Consider the following 17,811-nt stretch of genomic DNA (forward strand, 5'->3'; position numbering starts at 1 on the left):
ATTGAAGCTGAGTCAATGTTTGTTTTGCTCTACTTCTGTCCCATTTCATTCTTTTATGCTTCTATTCTTCACTATTTCTTATTCTTGCTGAACTGACAGCATGTACTTGCTCTATTGCTCTTACCAAAATACTGTATGATTCAATCATTTTAGTAATCGCTTTGTCCTGATCAGGGTGGCAGTGGATCAGGACCCTATCCCGGGAACACGGGGATCATATTCACACACTCATTCAAACCTAGAGTCACCAGCCCCCCTACCAGCATGTTTTTGAGAGTTGCGAGGACATCAGAGAACCTGGAGGAACCTCTGCAAACATGGAGAATATGTGAAACTCCACATAAAATGCAGCCAAACTGTCTACTGAATATTGAGCAAATAATAATAAATTGATGGCTGCCACTGACTGTCCTCTCTCTATAAATAAATAATATTTAAATAATAAGACCTTTGTAATATCATGTACTGTAGTTCCTAGCAACAGTGTGTGAACGAAAAAACTTGTCAGATTGATGTAACTGAACATTTTACAAATACCTCTACACCAGGCATCATTTTGTTCTTTTAATAAGAATCCTGTGTTGCAATTTCACAGTAGCAGTTTAAATAAGTATATTCTGCTCACAGCCAGTGTAGAAGATTTACTTGTATTCTGCAAACCGAGGCAGATCAAACACTCCATAAGAAAGAATACAATAAGATATACACACTGACTGTTAATCTGATCTCTTATAATGCATTATGTATGCCATAACAATCCTCACAAAGCATTGCTGATAAAAAAGAGACTGAAGTTTACACTACTTCTATGACAAGTCCTTTATATCTCTAGAAATGAGATGATCTACACTTTTGTTCCAAACCAATAACCACATTCAAGTAAATACACTCCCTTCTGCAGTTACGGTGTCAACAATCGACATTTTTCAATCGGATTTCACGCATCACAGATTTCAATAACCAAAATGGTGAGAACACAGAATTGGTGCGAGAGTTTACCTCTTTCATCTTGGCTGCGCTGAAGGTTGGTGTGAGGATGCTGCGTACTCGTTTCCACTGTTCATCCCTCAGCATGACAAGACTGTCCTTCATCGGCTTTGTAGCCATCCTAAATAACTAAATAATTAGGAAGACAAAGATGAAAGGTCATATTACTGTTTCAGGTTTAGTCCATATACAGCACACTGGTGGTTTTCAGGCTAATATCTATCACGGCGTCTGTACTGTATTTATGTATTTTGACATGTTTACCTGTATTTATAAAACAATGGAAACAAAATGTACTTATAATAATGCAACCTCGCTACCAAGTGGTGCAACAGAAAAGCAGTCACTCTAGCGTCGGGAGATCGTGAGGTCAAATCCTAATGATAGCACAGTCATCTGTGGCCGGGAATCCAAGGGAGCAAAATTGTCCATTCTCTCTGTGTAGGAGGGATGATGCAACTGTCTCTCGTGTCAATCAGAGCAACACTAATCAATTATGGGCATCCATGAGTTCATGTATGCAAAAGAGGGCAGACAGCACTTTCCTCTCCTCTACTGCCCTGTAACATAGCATGAGCAACAGTTCGAAAAGTTATGGTGGCTGGCGTCACATGTCTTAGAAGAAGCAAGTGCTAGGTTTAACCCTCCGTGGTTGTTAGGTGTCATATGGGCAGATGGATGGGAATTGGCAAATGACCAAATTGGTAGAAAATGGGATAAAAATTATTAATAATAACATTCTAAGAATAAAGATCTTATAATGAGACAGACATAAAAGAAATTCTTACCAAAGCTGTTATTGTGTAGTTTTATCCAATTTGTCCTACACAATACAGTAAAATATGTAAGCAATAATGTAAACACACAATTCAAATTATTTATGATTTCCCAATGGTTTAGTGGAATCCAAACTACAGCACGTAACTACATATAACTAATGGTCCCTTCATCTGAAACATTGGTTGAATTCTACAAATTTTGGGGATTTAAATAAAAGGTTCTACAAAAAATACATGTTTGTGATATAAACAGTTTTGAGTGCCCAACATCTGCCCTCAGACTTCCATTATAAATGCAAACAGACTTTTCCTCTTCTATAAGTACAAGGAATTCCTGTTTGTGGTAATCACTCATATGCTCCAGAAGCAGTGGATAGAGATTAGGATGAAAAACACTGGACTATTTGAAGAATTCAAATAAAATGTCAGACATTCTTGTCTTTCTGCTGCTATCTATCATTGCACCCTTACAAGATATTTTGTAAAAAAGAAGTCATATGAGATCCAGCCTAATGGGATGGATAAGCCAGCGATAACTTAGTGGTTACCATCCTGACCTAGTCATCAGACGACTGTAAATTCCACCGTGGGGCCCTTGAACAGTTGATTTAGATAAAAGCATCTGCCAAATGAATAAATGCACGAGTGTCATGATCTCAGTCCTTCACAGAAAGCATTTTTCAAGGTTCTGTTTGACTCTAAAAGGATTCCTCTGAAGCTGGTTTGTCTGAAGCTTGTTCTTTTTTAAAAAAATTTTTTATGAAAACTGAACTTTGACTGCGGTGGTTACACAGGCTTATTTAATACAGTTAATTAAAGCAACTGTCCATCTGTTAGTCCGTGTCATGTCTACAGTGTGAGAATAAAGATAACCGAGAGCAGGCTCAGCTCTACGGAGTATTGAGTACATATTTCTAAATGTGGGTGTGTATCTGGTAGGGGAATGTCGAGTATTTATTTGTTCACACAGAAGCCAACACATTATGTTTGTTTCTGGGCTGCCATGGTGATCCACTTTATGAGTTTTCTCCTGCTGTCTGTCACAGATGGTGTGTGTATCATGAGCTTCTTAGTAAAACTCACACACACACGCATACCACACTGACCAAACGTCCCACACCACAGTGCTCTGCAGGTCACAGGCTGAGATATGATATGAAGATATAAAGATATTTATAAACTACTGGGGTTTTATACATGGCAAGGCACATGGTCTCAGTATTGATCTGCTCCTGCTGTTATCCTTACATTACCCAGAAGGCTCTGCTCCCAGACCCAGGCTAGCTCAAAACCTGACCTTTTGTTTTGATAAATAAGTCATGTGATCATTAATGGTGACCGCAGTGGCTTCAGGGAGTTGAAAGTGCAGTGGTGCCAGTGGTGCTTTGCTCACACTGATGCCTCACTGTACACACACACTTATTGAGTCTTCTTTCCAGAAACACACATACACACACAACCTGAGCGAAGCAGGAATTACTACCAACATGCTGTTTTATGTAATAAATAATCTTGATCTGGGATTGAAACGAACTGCATTGTAGCTCATAAGACACAATAGCATTCAGCATTCCTTCAGTAAGTTAGTTGGTGAAATGAATTGGATAGATAAGCCTAAAATGTACTCTTTTTAACATGCTGTTTTCTTTAGGAGTAAATTCCATTTCACTAAAATCATTTGCCTAAGTTATCGAGCTAGTTTTGTTTACTCCACGACAACAGTTTCACCTAAAGTATGCTCGTTAACTATTTTATTGAGTTAGCTACCTCAGCTAACAATTTGGTTAGTTGCTGTTTTAGCACAATTTACTGTTAGCTAGCTATTTAGCGTAAATCCTGTTGAGCTAATGCTCTGTGCCCTTTCACTTTACTGAATAGTAAGTTTCAGTTTGTAGTTCTGAAATGAAACTCCTGGTTTCAGGCACAACATTTCAGTGAAATTTAGTCAGCATTTTCACTATAAAAAACATCATCACAAATGATTCACTTCACCCAGAAGGGGTTGAGCAGTGAAAATGTTTCTCCTTCAAAGTGTTATATCAGTAAGTTAGTTGCTGAAATTAGCTAGAGACAAATAAAATGTATTGTTTTTAATGTACTTTAAGTTAGCTAGCCAGTTTTGTTTTTTTTTTGACTCCCTAACAGCAGTTTCACCTTCAAAATATTCACATTAATTATTTTACTTAGCTAGCTACATCAGCTAACAAGTTAGGTCTCTGGACCTCTGTGTCGTCTCCCTTTCTTGAGTAGTAACTTTCAGATTGTTGTTCTAAAATGAAAACCCCGGGTTTCAGTTTCTGGAATAATTAGGGGGAAATAACCATTGTGAATTATTAACATAAAATGTGACATTTTAAAAGTTACATCTATTGTTTTCCCTGTTGAAAATTTAGTCTAGTACAATTCTTGTCTTTTGAAATCAAAAACCACTGAATTTGATAGAATTTTGCATCTAAAATGTAAGTAAAATTGAAAATATAGTATAAATTGAAAAAGTTAGTAAAAAGTAATGTAGTGTAAACCTATTATTCTTCTGGCAGCACTGCTGTTGATTTACAGTAGCATACTGTATAAAAAGTAAGTACAGTACAGTACAGTAAGAGTTACAGTAGATTACAACTGGTTTCATTTACATTTTCTTTTACTGGCAACTGTGTTGCCCATATTTTACTGTAAACATGTTTACAGTGTATGTGGTACACTGGAGTAGAATGGTCAAGCTAGTGAAAAAGATGCACAAGGAGGCATTCTAAAAGCTCTACATATGTAGACTTTATTATAAATCTACTTGAAAGTGGAAATTATTAACCCTATTGGTGAGTAGGTGCTAATTTCAAGTCGATATATAATATATAATAAATATAATATATGTGAAATATATTTCTTAGTAAACTGATGTTGATGCCTACTATAGTGTCACCCTTTTTTTTTTTAAACCTACACTTAACACGATTGTAAGTGTGCATGTGTGCATGTGTGCATGTGTGCGTGAATATGTCATCAGTAAGTATGTCACACTCACCATTCTGTTTGGGAAGTTATGAAACTCCTTCACCATAACCTGTCTGAGCATGTCTGGGTCAGCTATCACCACCACTGGCTGTCTGGCTAGATAATAACTAGAAACAGAGCAAAACAGACGCACACACGCACACGTGCGTGCACAAACACCCACACATACACCCACACAACCACACACACACACACACACACACAGAGTGAATAAATTAATAACAAACAGGGTGCTGTTCATGACAATCACAGCAAAATAACAAGCATAGCCTCTCGTTCACTCTTTCTTAAGCACACACACGCGCACACACACACACACACACACACACACACACACACACACACACACACCCTCTCTCCCATTACTGGGACAGACCAGTAATGACTTCAGACATGTCCCACACACACCCCATGTCAGGGAGCTCACAGTGCCTTATTTTATTGATTATGCAGTAATAAAGCATGCATTTTTGTTTGCATGCATAGGCATGTTCTGGGATTTCTCTCCTCCCCACACAGGAACTCATTCCTATTAGCAGATTTTTTTTAAAATTAGAATTGGTTTCACAGAATAAAAGTACATAATTAAGCGTTGTTATTAAGCAGTAAAAAACTTTTACAGGCAAATTCTGAAACAATTAAAAGCTCTAGTCCACACTCTCCACAGAGACTTCCCTTTGTAGGAGGCTATGGATTATACCATTAGCAAACAGGCATTTATTTCACTTATTAAAGAAATACTCCAGTGTTTTAAAACCTAACCTTTATCACCACTGAAGCAAACCAAAGCATCTCTGTACTTACATAACTACACATTCTTCACTCTGAAAAAGTAGCTCTATCTTTGAAAGGCCCTTTTCTTGTACAAGATCTGAATTTAGAGACTAATTTAAAATCACATTTGACTAAAGAATCAATGAAAGCACAATTTTTTTGCACTGACTTGGCATATTGACTGCCAAAGCAACTGCCCTTACATTTCCATTATATGCATGTTACTCAATAAAGAAAATATGTGAAATTCTTATCTGGCTTAATCACACATACACTCACCAGCCACTTCAATAGTAACACCTGTACACATGCTCATTAATGAACTTATCCAATCTTAGCCAATCTTGTGCCAGCAGAACAATGCATAATATGCAGATCCAGATCAAGAGCTTCAATTTATGTTCAAGCATCAGAAAGGGGAAAAAATGTGATCTCATTGACTTTGACTTTGTGACATGGTTTTGGGTGCCAGACAGGCTGGTTTGAGTATTTCAGAAACACAACAGTCTCATCACAGTTTACACAGAATGGCGTGAAAAACAACAACAACAACAAAAAAAACATCCTGTGAGTGGCAGTTCTGAGGGCAGAAATGCCTTGTTGATCTGAGAGGTCAGAGGAAAATGGCTAAACTGGTTTGAGCTGACTGGAAGGCTATGGTAACTCAAAATAACCACTTGTTACAACCATGGTGAGCAGAAAAGCATTAACTAAAGATCTTGACCTGTCTCTGCAATATTTTATGCGTTGCACTGCTGTAACATGATTGGCTGATTGGATAATTGCATGAATGAGTACAGGTGTTCCTATTAAAGTGGCTGATGTGTATGCTACAGAGGCAGTAGATAGTGAAGTAGAAATATGCTGGGTTATTCCTTTGAGCTAGGAGAACAAATGCTAAAGGTACCCCTTTAACTGTAAAATAAGTTCCTTGGACCTCCTTAGCATCAATTTATTAATTCATTAACATTATTAAATATGTACAAAATATTATGTCTATTTATCAGAGCTATAGTTTTTTTTTTTTTTTTATTCCTGAACTAGGTTAAAGTTGACATTATTTATAGGCCTACTTAGTTTTTTAATTATTAGGGTTTGGATTAATCCCATAATGGTGGGTTGTTATTTTCACCACTGTAACTAAATTTAAAAATCATGAACCTTCTATCTATGTTTCACGGACCCCTGAGGGTTCCCGGACCCCAATTAGAAAACTAGTGCTTTAGAGAGCCTGAATTTCTTGAGAACCCAGATGTCCAGTGCCAATGCAATGGCAGTAATCCCTTTAACCATGTAATTTGTGGCAATCCTTTCCTTCTCACTGGGAAAAGAAGCCTTTTTTTAAAAATATGTGCAGTCTCTGGCATGCAGCCAGACACTTAGACATGAAAATGTCTTGAAAATGAAAACCTTCATTCAGCACGAGACGAGGAGTTCTGCTGAAGTGCTGAATTTTCTAAAAGAAGTGTTTTTATTAACTTCAGTTTTTCTGAACATTGATGAGCGATCCTAGGCGTACATACAGTATGTGAGAGTGCATTACTGTAATATATATTTCAGAGTGTTTGATTTTGAAATGCACTCTCAGCCTGTTGGATTACTCTGACTGAAAGCTGTAGTAATGTCTCCTGACATCTATCCCCGCATTTCCGACTTACTGCCCTGTTTTCTGCTCCGGGCACTAAATCTAAATCCACCCCCCCTCCAACCCCCCACCCCCCAACCCCCCTTTAGTTCCTCCACACAGCTCACATTGAACACAGGAAGCCTGGTGCCTTCGTAGCTTCTTTGATCTCTTCTGGGCAGGCGGTGGTATCAAACACACGCTAATCTCACTGCCCATCTTACTGCACTGAACTAAATCAAAACACGCTAAAAGGCCTGTGAGCTGCTCTCACTTCTTGATTATGAAAGAGTCTAGCAGGGGACATAAAGGCACGTGTGTTACACACAGGCACGTAACTGTTCATGTAAAGTTAGAACGGTAGGTATGCCAACCTATCAAATCTGGACAAATATGTTGATTCAACTTAAAAACTACAGAAAGAGGACAGTTAATAATGAATGAAGGTCTATGCGGAGGAAGGACAGATGAAAGAGTAGGGATGGAAGTGAAAGTGAGGCCATCGGTATGAAAAGCAGTGCCATGTTCTGTTCAGTAGCCTGAAGCTTTATAGAAAATGTGCTGCTGTGGCTTTAAAACTCTAAGAAAGGGAGCAGTTTGGAGAAAATGGGCCACTTGCCTAAAGCTAAGTTTGTTGGTTATTGTAGCATTAAATGTCTGTGAGGAAAGCAGGAGAGAAATAATTTGAAGTGGGTTCAAAAGACACAAAAGACTGAATAGTACAATTAGGATTGATACACATTTTTTTTTTATGACATTAGGGGTCATTTTTGTTTTCAAACTGCAGACACATTTTCATTACAAACCTTTAAATTATAGGTATAATAACTTACTACAAATCTGAAAGCTAAAGCTTGATGCATAAATATAAAAGTCTCTCTGTTGGACCTTATCATCAAAACGGGATGATTAATAGTTGATGAAAAGATGTGTCAATTGATTGTAGTTGACATACCCACACACTCGGCCGTACTGCTTGACCAGGTCCTTCTGAGCTTTGAAAAAATCCTAGAAGCAAGCGGAAAGATGTCAGTTACAGTGTGTAAGCTGCAGAGGACACACAGATGTCACAGTAAAAAATATGTAAGGAATGTCACTTGACCATTTATAATCACTAAGAAAAAATTCATTAGGACTGATCAAGCTTTGTGCTCTGTTAGAGTCTGTGTGTTGTTTTAAATTCTACCCAGCTGCATTTTTTTTATACGAGCATGACAGTTGATTGACAGTTTAATAAATCTAACATCACAACCATTGAAAAAAAAATCCAAGTTCACTCTGTGTGTATGTGTGTGTGTGTGTGTGTGTGTGTGTGTGTGTCCTCAGTCACCTTCTGAATTCTTGTGCTGCTTGTAAAACAAAAGATTTTCTTTAAGCTACAATATGAATATGTAATATTAAAAGATCCAACCACTTTTCTGTTGGTTTGCACCTTAGTGTGGTAACAGATAGTGATGATAATTAGCACTACAAATGCACAGAGCTTGTGAGTTTCAGAATAGAGGAAAACAAATTAGGGGTTGGAAAAAAAGCAAAGACAAAGGACGACCACATGAAAAAGGAGAGGAAAATAGAGTGAGATAAAGAGACAGAGTTGAACATGAACTCCTTTTGTTCTCAGTTCTCAGTGGGTGGGCACAAAAAAAAAGATTCATATATGTCTCTCATGTTGCCATGTCATTTATTCAGCTTCTATTAATTGCCTTTCATGGCATGACTGACACCACTTACTTTCCACCAAGGTCAGTGTGTGCTCTCACAGATTTCATCATTGCATGAAGGCTCCACGAAGGATTTTACAAAAATATATCACGATTCTCAAAAACATTTCTACAAGACGCTATATATATATATATATATATAAAATTTCATGATATATAGGTTTACTAAGAATTTTCCAGAAATTCAGTAGTGTTGCATTAAAAAAAGTTTGATACTTTATACAATGTTTATTGTTATTTTTTTATATTTTAAAATAAAATAAATTTAAAAATTTAAAAAAATTTAAAAAAAAAAAAAAAAAACTGTAAAAATTTTAAAGATTAAGTACAAAATTTTAACATGAAATCAGATACTTCCAGTCAGTTTGGATTACTAAATAAATAAATAAAAAGATATTCCAATATCAGCAATATCTCAGAATAGTGTACTGTCACATAATTTATCACAATATCAAAACATCTTCATATTGCCCAGTGCTAACATTAAGCATGTGATACTAATTTCTCTAAATGGAAATGATGATCTGTTACATGACCCTTTAAAACATGCTTCGCCCCTATTTATACACACCCTCAAGGGTGAAACTCTAAAGCTAACAACACCTGACACTGCAAAATGTCTAGGCTATTTAAACCACTATAAAGCCACGTTAAAGGCTGTGTGTTCTAAAGGGATGTGACAGTTAGCTGAGCCATCTGATGCAGAGGATTGTGAATAAAGCTGATCAGAGGCTGAAAATGAAGGGCTTCATTCAGCCACTAGGGGGCAGTACAGACAGGGAGGGACTTGTAGCTCAGCTGCAGCTGATTTGTGGTGAGGGATATACTGAGAGTGCAGCAGTGACACATCTTGGCATTTCCTTCCTCTGAAATAATAAAGAGGTCCCTCAGTATTATCGTAAATATTCGGTTCCATAGCAATTCTGAGAGTGTGTTCATTTGAGGATAAATTTCAGATAAGGAATAAAATCAATTTAAAAAAAAAATCTTGCTAGAGTAACACACATGCACACAGATTCGCACACAGTACTGATTTTGTATGCATGGCAGCTTGTGACTCTGCCATCTCTGAGCTAATGAAGGAGCCGAACAGTGCTGGCACCATGCCCTCTGCCCTCCCCTTTTCTACCCAGAGATGCTAGCCAGTGCCATTCCCTGGTGGGCATTAGGCAGTGATGTGTGTGTGAGTCCATTCCTCAGTGAGCATTAAGCAGTGGGGTGTGCCCTTTTGTCCTGATCTCGTCTCTCCAAGGCTTTTATTACTGTTCCGTCATTCGGAAGAGACAAGAATCTGTGCATTTGTGCATGTCATGTATGTCCCTGGGTGTCTGATGCTAATGTGTGAAGTATGTGCCTGCATCAATGCGTGCATATGTTTGTAGGCATATACACACATGCGCGTGTTTGTGTGTGAGAGCTAGACACAGAACAGAAGACTGTGCAGCATGGCTAAACTCAAATGAATGGCTCGCTCACTGCAGTCTGCCAAAGGCCTAATTGAGGATTCATCACAGATGGGTAAGATCAATAAAGCCGGCCTGACTGAAGCAGACAGGCCACATTGGAAAGTTGGTCCTATCGGAATTTTCTTAATCCAAAAAGATTAGCCGCGTTCACTTGTTTTGCTGGCACAACTGTTTGTCCTTGATCTTCAAAAAAAGAGGTTTTCTCATATTTTTGGCAGTCTCACTTATAGCTTCTCACGTGTCTAAGTGGCACACTGTGTGAATACTGTGACAGCTCCTGTGCCCAGACCTCAATTAAACCTGGAAGACAAAAGAAGATGCACTGGAGTGAGAGTAACGTGGATGTGTACAGTCTCTCTCTCTCTCTCTCTCTCTCTCTCTCTCTGTGTGTGTGTGTGTGTGTGTGTGTGTAAGACAGAGAGTGAACGGATGATGTTTGGAGCTTTAAATGGACCTAATATCACCTTCATGAGTGTTATATTTCATAATGGAGGGCATCTTGCTAATGTGCTGCTGTCGGTTTTTGTGTGTGTGTTTGTGTGTGTGTATGAGTGTGTATGAGTGTGTGTGTGTAGGAGTTTGTGAAAGAGAAAGAGAGAAAAGAATCATAGTAAAATGAAAATGAAAGAGATGTCAATAACTTTTTTTCCCCCCGTTTTCTTCTCACCCTATCTCTGTTTGCTTCACACAGATCTGTTTTTACTTTCTCTCACTGACATTCAGTCATTTAAAAAGAATGATTCATTTTACCTAAATCACATGGTCTCCGTCTGGGATTGAAGCTGAAAATGCACGTTGTCTAGCACTACTGACTCCACAATGACATGACTAATCATTTCCTAATATAATATTTGCATAAATTGCTTCTTTTACTAGTTGTATTACCTTTAATCAAACACTCTTTCTATCTTAAGGTCAGATCACACAGAATAAATCCAAATTACTATGTGTTGTGAAAAATATTTCAAGTTGCAGTCTACAGCTATGTTATTACTGTGTAACAGTACTCATTACACCAACACAGGTAACCAGAATAACCAGAAGAATCTGGCACGCAAATAGCAAAAGACATGGTTGAGATTTTCCCTAGGATACCCTCTCAACTGAATACAAGCCCTTCTGCGACACAAATGGACTATCCACAAAAAAAGATGGCAGAACAAATTCCAACATCTTTAGTATTCAGGACAGCTCACTGCTGTTCTATGTGTGCTACTAAAAACCCCAGGAGGTGGTCCAACATCTTATTGGATCGAGTGTCATTCATGCCAGCGATGGTTCCATGTGTTGTGCCCGGGCATAACAAATAATCAGTTTAAAGAAGCACAAAAGCCTCAGTGACTGTGGTATTTGTGCAGTGAATGCTTATGTTAATAACAAACACTACAAACTTTAAACAAATGAACTAGTATCTTATTTATTTTTTAAAACTAAATACTTAAAGTAGACGAAGCTCGATTAAAACCACTTTGCATTATACTACAAATGTGTTTTTTATAGCGCTGAAATTAAAATCATCTGAGCTCATGTAAATAAATAAATGTGAGGTGGCCTAGAAAACCCCATCGGATGTGGCTGAATTCTGGTAAACATAAGTAGAAATTATCAAAATTGGGTTTTTCTGCCAAAAATATTATTTAATACATGTCTACTTTAAGAAAACATAAATATATATTTTGACAAAACAATGTAGATTTTTTATTTATTTATTTATTTTTAAGATAAATTATTTTTTTAGATAGATTATTTAGGCTACTTTCTAATCTTGCCTTAGCATTCTGCTTTCAAGTTGTTGAACCAATTCTGGTCATAGTAAAATGAACAAAAGCCTAATAATCAATTCAGTTTGTAATCAGATAGCGACTGTCAAAATGTACACACCTTGTACAGATAACATTAACAGTGTTTTAAAACGTTTAAATAACCTAATAAAAAGAAATTTAGCTAACAGAACAGAACTGATTGAATTAATCAGCGATTACTTCCTCACTTGTTAGCGTGAACAGAGATCAGTCAAGTGAAGAGCCAAAGAGACTTGTGTTTAAATGAAGTGAATGACTTTTACCTCAGTGTGTCAAAGTGAGAACCCATTTTTCATTGTAAACTTAGATTTCTTTAAAATTTTATAATAATGTTTTACTATAGGTGGATTAGGTTAAAAATGTAGCGGTAGATGGTGGCACTTTCAGTGGAATTGGACAATAACCAGACTTTAAAATGCTAGAACTACTACTACTGGCTGAGATACATGCAAAAGGGAAACATATTTCACTTCAGGAAAACCTGTAAACCCTTTCAGAACTTTCTATAGTACAAAATATCAAAATTTGACCTTGTGAAGGGTTTTCATAGGCTGCTACATTATATTGTGTGTATATGATTTATTTTTTTATTTGGCATTTTAATTGGTATTAAATATAGTTTCATTGATATGCCCCAGTTTCGACTGTCCCCACCCCCATGTGTCATAAAACTAATCTCGTACAAAGTTGATATAGATTTGAAGCTTTTTTAAATGAAGAAATGGTTTAAAACAAACAACAACAAAAAAATACACTGATTCACCCCAACCCAAACCCTAAGCTTAGCCTTTATAATGTTTGTGCTTATAAGCTTCAACACCCCTGATAAAATCACACTGTCACCCCAAAGAGGATGGCTTCCCTTTTGAGTGTTGTTTCCTCTCAAGGTTTCTTCCTCATGTCATCTCAGGTTTTTTTTTTCTTGTTACTATCATCTCTGGGTTGCACATTAGGGGTCTAAATCTACATCCGGATTTCTGTAAAGCTGCTTTGTGATAATATCTATAGTTAAAAGCACCACATACATACAATCGAATTGAATTAAACAAAAACTATGCACGTTATTGCTCTGCTATTGCTCTGTGCTTTCCTTCCTTTTTTGCTCCCCAATGTATCATCACTTGATACTCAGGGTTGGTTTGTGCTCTGGCTCACTGCTGATACTAAAGACACACACACTGCTTCCCTCTTACACACACTAGACTTGGCTTAAAAGATGATCTGTAGAACTAGGTCAAAGATTTCTGCTATAATGACACTGGGTTAAAGTTTGTTGGCATGTGGTCATACCACACACACACACACACACACACACACATACACACACACAAGCAGTAATTATGCAAGACAAAGCTCCTTGCATATTCATTTCTTGCTTCACCTTGAAAAATCTGTTTTGTAAAGACAAAAAAGAGAGAAACATGAACTGAATGTGACAGGGGGAAGCAGGGACAGACAGAGATAAAGATGCAGACAGACAAATAGATCCATCTGAAAAGCTAAATCTGATGACCCACCTCAAAGCCAATTCCTGTCTCAGTGTTCACCCTGAATCAGATTTTATGGCTTCAGTGGATCAGGATTTGTCTAGACTAAAACATTTAGGCTTATTTATTGTATAATCCTCTTTTCACCCCACAAACACATTTGACATACATTATTTTGAATAGCACCGTCAATAGGACTCTTCTCAGAATTAACAGGGAGATGTGAGGAAGATAGAAGAAAAAAATGAAGCATGAAGAAGCAGTCTTTTCACAAAACAGAGCGATAGAAAGGTACAGAGTGCCATAAACGGCAGGTCACCCAGTCCAACATGGCTACCTGACAGGAAAATACTGATGTGTGAATATAATCCGGGCCACAGCAGGAAAGCCCAGATTCATCCATAAATCCCATTCGCTGCACATCACCATAGTCCAAACTATCAGAAAGCTAGGTTTGATGTAAGGTTTCAATGCTATTGGACAGTTAGCTGAAAATGTACAAACTACACAACCAGGGTACTAAGGAAAGAAGTGTTAACTCACTTGAAAACATATTCAAGATATCTATGTGCATGTTTTATTACAGCAATGAATCTAGCTTACTTCTGCGTGTAAATGTCTTGCTTCATAAGAGCATAAAGTACTGAAGCCTTCCCTCTATCTTCTTTCTCATATTATTCAATTCATCATCTTTTAATGTCAGATATCAATGTGAAAATCATGTAGCTCCAACACACATAGAGCCTGAATAATTTTTTTTGCACACAGTCCTGAAGAAAAAGTGTATAGAAGAGCATAAATCTAATATTAATCAACTAATATTAAATATAGACACTCATCTTAATTCCTTTAACCTAAAATAAGCAATTTACAAATTAATACATTTAGGAATCACATGGCACTCTAAATCATTACACATTTTGAGTAATGAAGTGCAGTTACTGGAGATTTGAGAAACTTGATCAGGCAATTTGGTGATGTCCGGGGTCCAAGCACTGTTTGACACTGCAAATAGGCAGTGGAATGACTGCAAAATTTGAAGGAATTACAGGGTAGAGACCCATTCAATTCAGAATGCTATTGTAATGAATTTCTAACAGCTCATTTTCAAACAGATTTCTTTTTCTTCATGCCCCAATTGGTATAGCAGTTACACGTACACAGGTATTATGTATAGTGATGACTGGTTTTGCACTGTTGTGGTCACTGTAGTTCTAAAAATTCCCGATTGCATGCAGGATTTAGAAATACGCTTCTGTTGGCAATGCTGTGTCTTTTGACACCAGTGGTGTTTCTCTATATTTGAACAGAGTGAGCCATTTTCTCATTGTACTCAACTGAATCAAGATTCAGCCCCACTGAGGCTGGTTCAAATTAAATTCCTCAGTCTTTCCCAGAATGTAACTACTTGTATGTACAAAGTAGTAAGGTTTGGTAAGAATATTGGCTGGATGACGTTCAAGAAGCAACTTAAACATAGATGTTTAGGAAGTGGTGCCCAAAATGTAGATTACACACTACAGCATAGACAAATCAAAAAAAGCATTCAGTTCACTTTATTTCCATGATTAATAAGTGGGTAGTATAATTGTGCTGTCCAAGAAATGTGGAATTTCTATGCTTTTTTTGGCAACCCACTGTGTATTAGGGCAGGAGAAAAGAGGGAAAAAATCAAAACAAAAACAGCAGGGTGGCAACAATACACACCCGATCTCTTAATAGACACCATTTCCATTATAATGTATTATGCCTCATTAAGACAAAAGACATTTTTACAGGGTGAATCGCTAAAAAGATGGGGTGCTCGGCTGTCACATGCTAACTTCCCTCTGCAAATGATATGACGAAGTAAGCAGACTTACATGTCGAAACAGCATCATGTTTCCGAAGAACGGAGCTGGTTTGGGGTGTCGGATGCCACATCGCTGCAAGACCGAATAGGGGGAGGTGGAATACCTGTAACAGACGGAAAGATATTGAGTGAAATGTGCAAACGAGACCAAGATCATGACTGACACTGTGAGGAAACAATGAATACCTGAAGCCAGTACAAACAAATCAACCAACAAACAAATAAATAAAAAAAGAGAGGAACAGAATGAAAAAAATGATGAAAAATATGAGAAAAACAAGCTTGTTTTATTTGTGCACCACAAGCCAATTTAGAGTGATGAATCAATGTTACAACAGATATGACAGGTCCTAATTGCATAGATGTTCTGTTTTAAAACACTTTAGCATCATAATGACACATAAAGAGTCTGTGAACACAGAGGAGCGCTGCGTTTACTCTATGCGAAGAGAAAGAGTGCTTTATGCATGAGCACTACCTCTGCTAACATAATCGCTCCTCGAATTCAGCATTTTTATAGTCAGAGTAGGTGACAGATCAAGCTCCAAATGAGTCTTCATTAAACAAATCAGCCATGTTAACTTCAAATACAGTGCATCAGTACTTACAATGCTCTTGATATATGTAATAACTTAATGACTACGCATACTTCAAAAATACATTGAAGCCCTGTTGATCAGACAATCACCAAATTTTTACTGTAACTAAAAAAAACCCCATCAATCTCTCTCCCAATCTCCACCTCCACAGGAGTTCATTACCATTTTAATTGCCAGATTTGGCTGAGGAGGTTTTATCTATGCTGTAGAAAAGCTGAAACAGTAGCTCATTTTATGACACCTCGTTAATTACTCTGCGGCACTAGGCATCATAACAGACTACCCCACTAACGAATCAGGATGAATCACCGGTTCGCGCTGCCTATGTTTGGACTCAGACCCATTTTTCACAGATATATTCACCAACTGCCAGACGCTGCCGAATATGCCATTGACAGACAGTCCCGATTCATTCAGCTCGTAATTACTTTTGGGCCACTGCAGGAATTCTGAAAGAGGTGTGTATGACTGGACTTTGACAAGCAGTCGGAGGAGATGCAGTAGAGACGATAGTACATTGCTGGCAGACGTAAAGGGTTGGGGTTTGGAATTTTGGAAAACATGACTCTGATTCTATTAAATTTCTCCTTAGGGAATGTTGGAGTTAGTAGGCATTTAAAAATGGCATACTGTGCCACATAATTGTCTGAACTATGGCATAGTCTGAGGCAGCAGGTGGGCTACAAATGCACAGCTGCGTGTAATGGTGAAAGTAAAACACTTTGCTGCTTGCTCTGCACTATTTTGCCAGTTCGAATAATGGTACATTCTTCAGCTGGAGTGGAAATATATTGCAAAAAGACAAAGTTGTAAGTTATATGATGAGTATACAGTAGATATACAAAACTAAACAGTTCATTCAAAAGTTTCCATACTCTTAGGACAAAACAGAGAGAAAAAGTAAGGAGTAAAACACTCTGGGGGTGTATTGTGATGGGAAAATAATCAACAACAAGGCAGTGTGATGAAGTCCAACACAAAGCAGAATTAATGTTACCATGCCTACGTTGATTATGTTCCAATAACTAGGTGTATTAGTCCTCTTATGCAACAGCAAGTTGCCTTTATTAAAGAATGATATGCACATTTATTCTTTTATAGTCACATGTAATTTGTGGAAAATCCAAAACAAGTTACTTCCTGTTATAACTTATGTTATAACAGTACATGTCGTTCTTTTATAACTTGTTATAACAGTCGTTCTTCCACCAAACTGTCTTTTTTGCTTGTCATCTTATCAAGAAACTGCAAAGTTGTCCATTCTGAAGCTTTACAAGGTCATTAAACCTTTACCTCCTTCCAAAAATTAAAGAAAACTTAAAGAAAACTTCAAAATATCAACAATTACACACATTTTAATCAGTTTATGTCAAGCACCCACCATTACTATAGAAAAAGTAATGTATTAGAACAAGCGCATTAATATAAACCTTATGGTCAAAGCTGCTGTTATAGAAAATTATTCAACACCTTCTGACCAATCAAGCATTTAATAGTGCTGTGGTATAAAGAAATTTAATTTACACCATCAGGACAGTGTGTCAAATGTGGCAAGGTTTTGTATGTAAATTGTAAAATAGAGGAAATGAATATGTGCCTCTATTCAAAAGTGCTGAGGGATGCAACACTTTGCCCTCAACTGTATATACTATGTAAACATGTACCAAAAAAAAGTTTAACATCCTCAATTGTGAAGAATCAAGCTTTC

The 17,811-nt window shown here is 37.3% G+C and overlaps 1 protein-coding gene across 2 annotated transcripts in view; it reads right to left on the reverse strand.

The window, feature by feature from the left end:
- tbxas1 (thromboxane A synthase 1 (platelet)) overlaps positions 1-17,811 on the reverse strand; it is a 64,678-nt gene that overhangs the window by 31,253 nt on the left and 15,614 nt on the right. For both annotated transcript variants that reach the window (XM_026927329.3, XM_026927328.3), the window contains exons 3-6: positions 15,515-15,608; positions 8,132-8,184; positions 4,789-4,885; positions 1,000-1,116 (exon numbers count right to left, since the gene is read on the reverse strand). In XM_026927329.3, the coding sequence (XP_026783130.1) occupies positions 1,000-1,116; positions 4,789-4,885; positions 8,132-8,184; positions 15,515-15,608 (361 nt within the window). The remainder of the gene's footprint in view (positions 1-999; positions 1,117-4,788; positions 4,886-8,131; positions 8,185-15,514; positions 15,609-17,811) is intronic.

This window comes from Pangasianodon hypophthalmus, chromosome 6, assembly GCF_027358585.1.
Source record: "Pangasianodon hypophthalmus isolate fPanHyp1 chromosome 6, fPanHyp1.pri, whole genome shotgun sequence".
In the NCBI taxonomy this organism is placed as follows: domain Eukaryota; kingdom Metazoa; phylum Chordata; class Actinopteri; order Siluriformes; family Pangasiidae; genus Pangasianodon; species Pangasianodon hypophthalmus.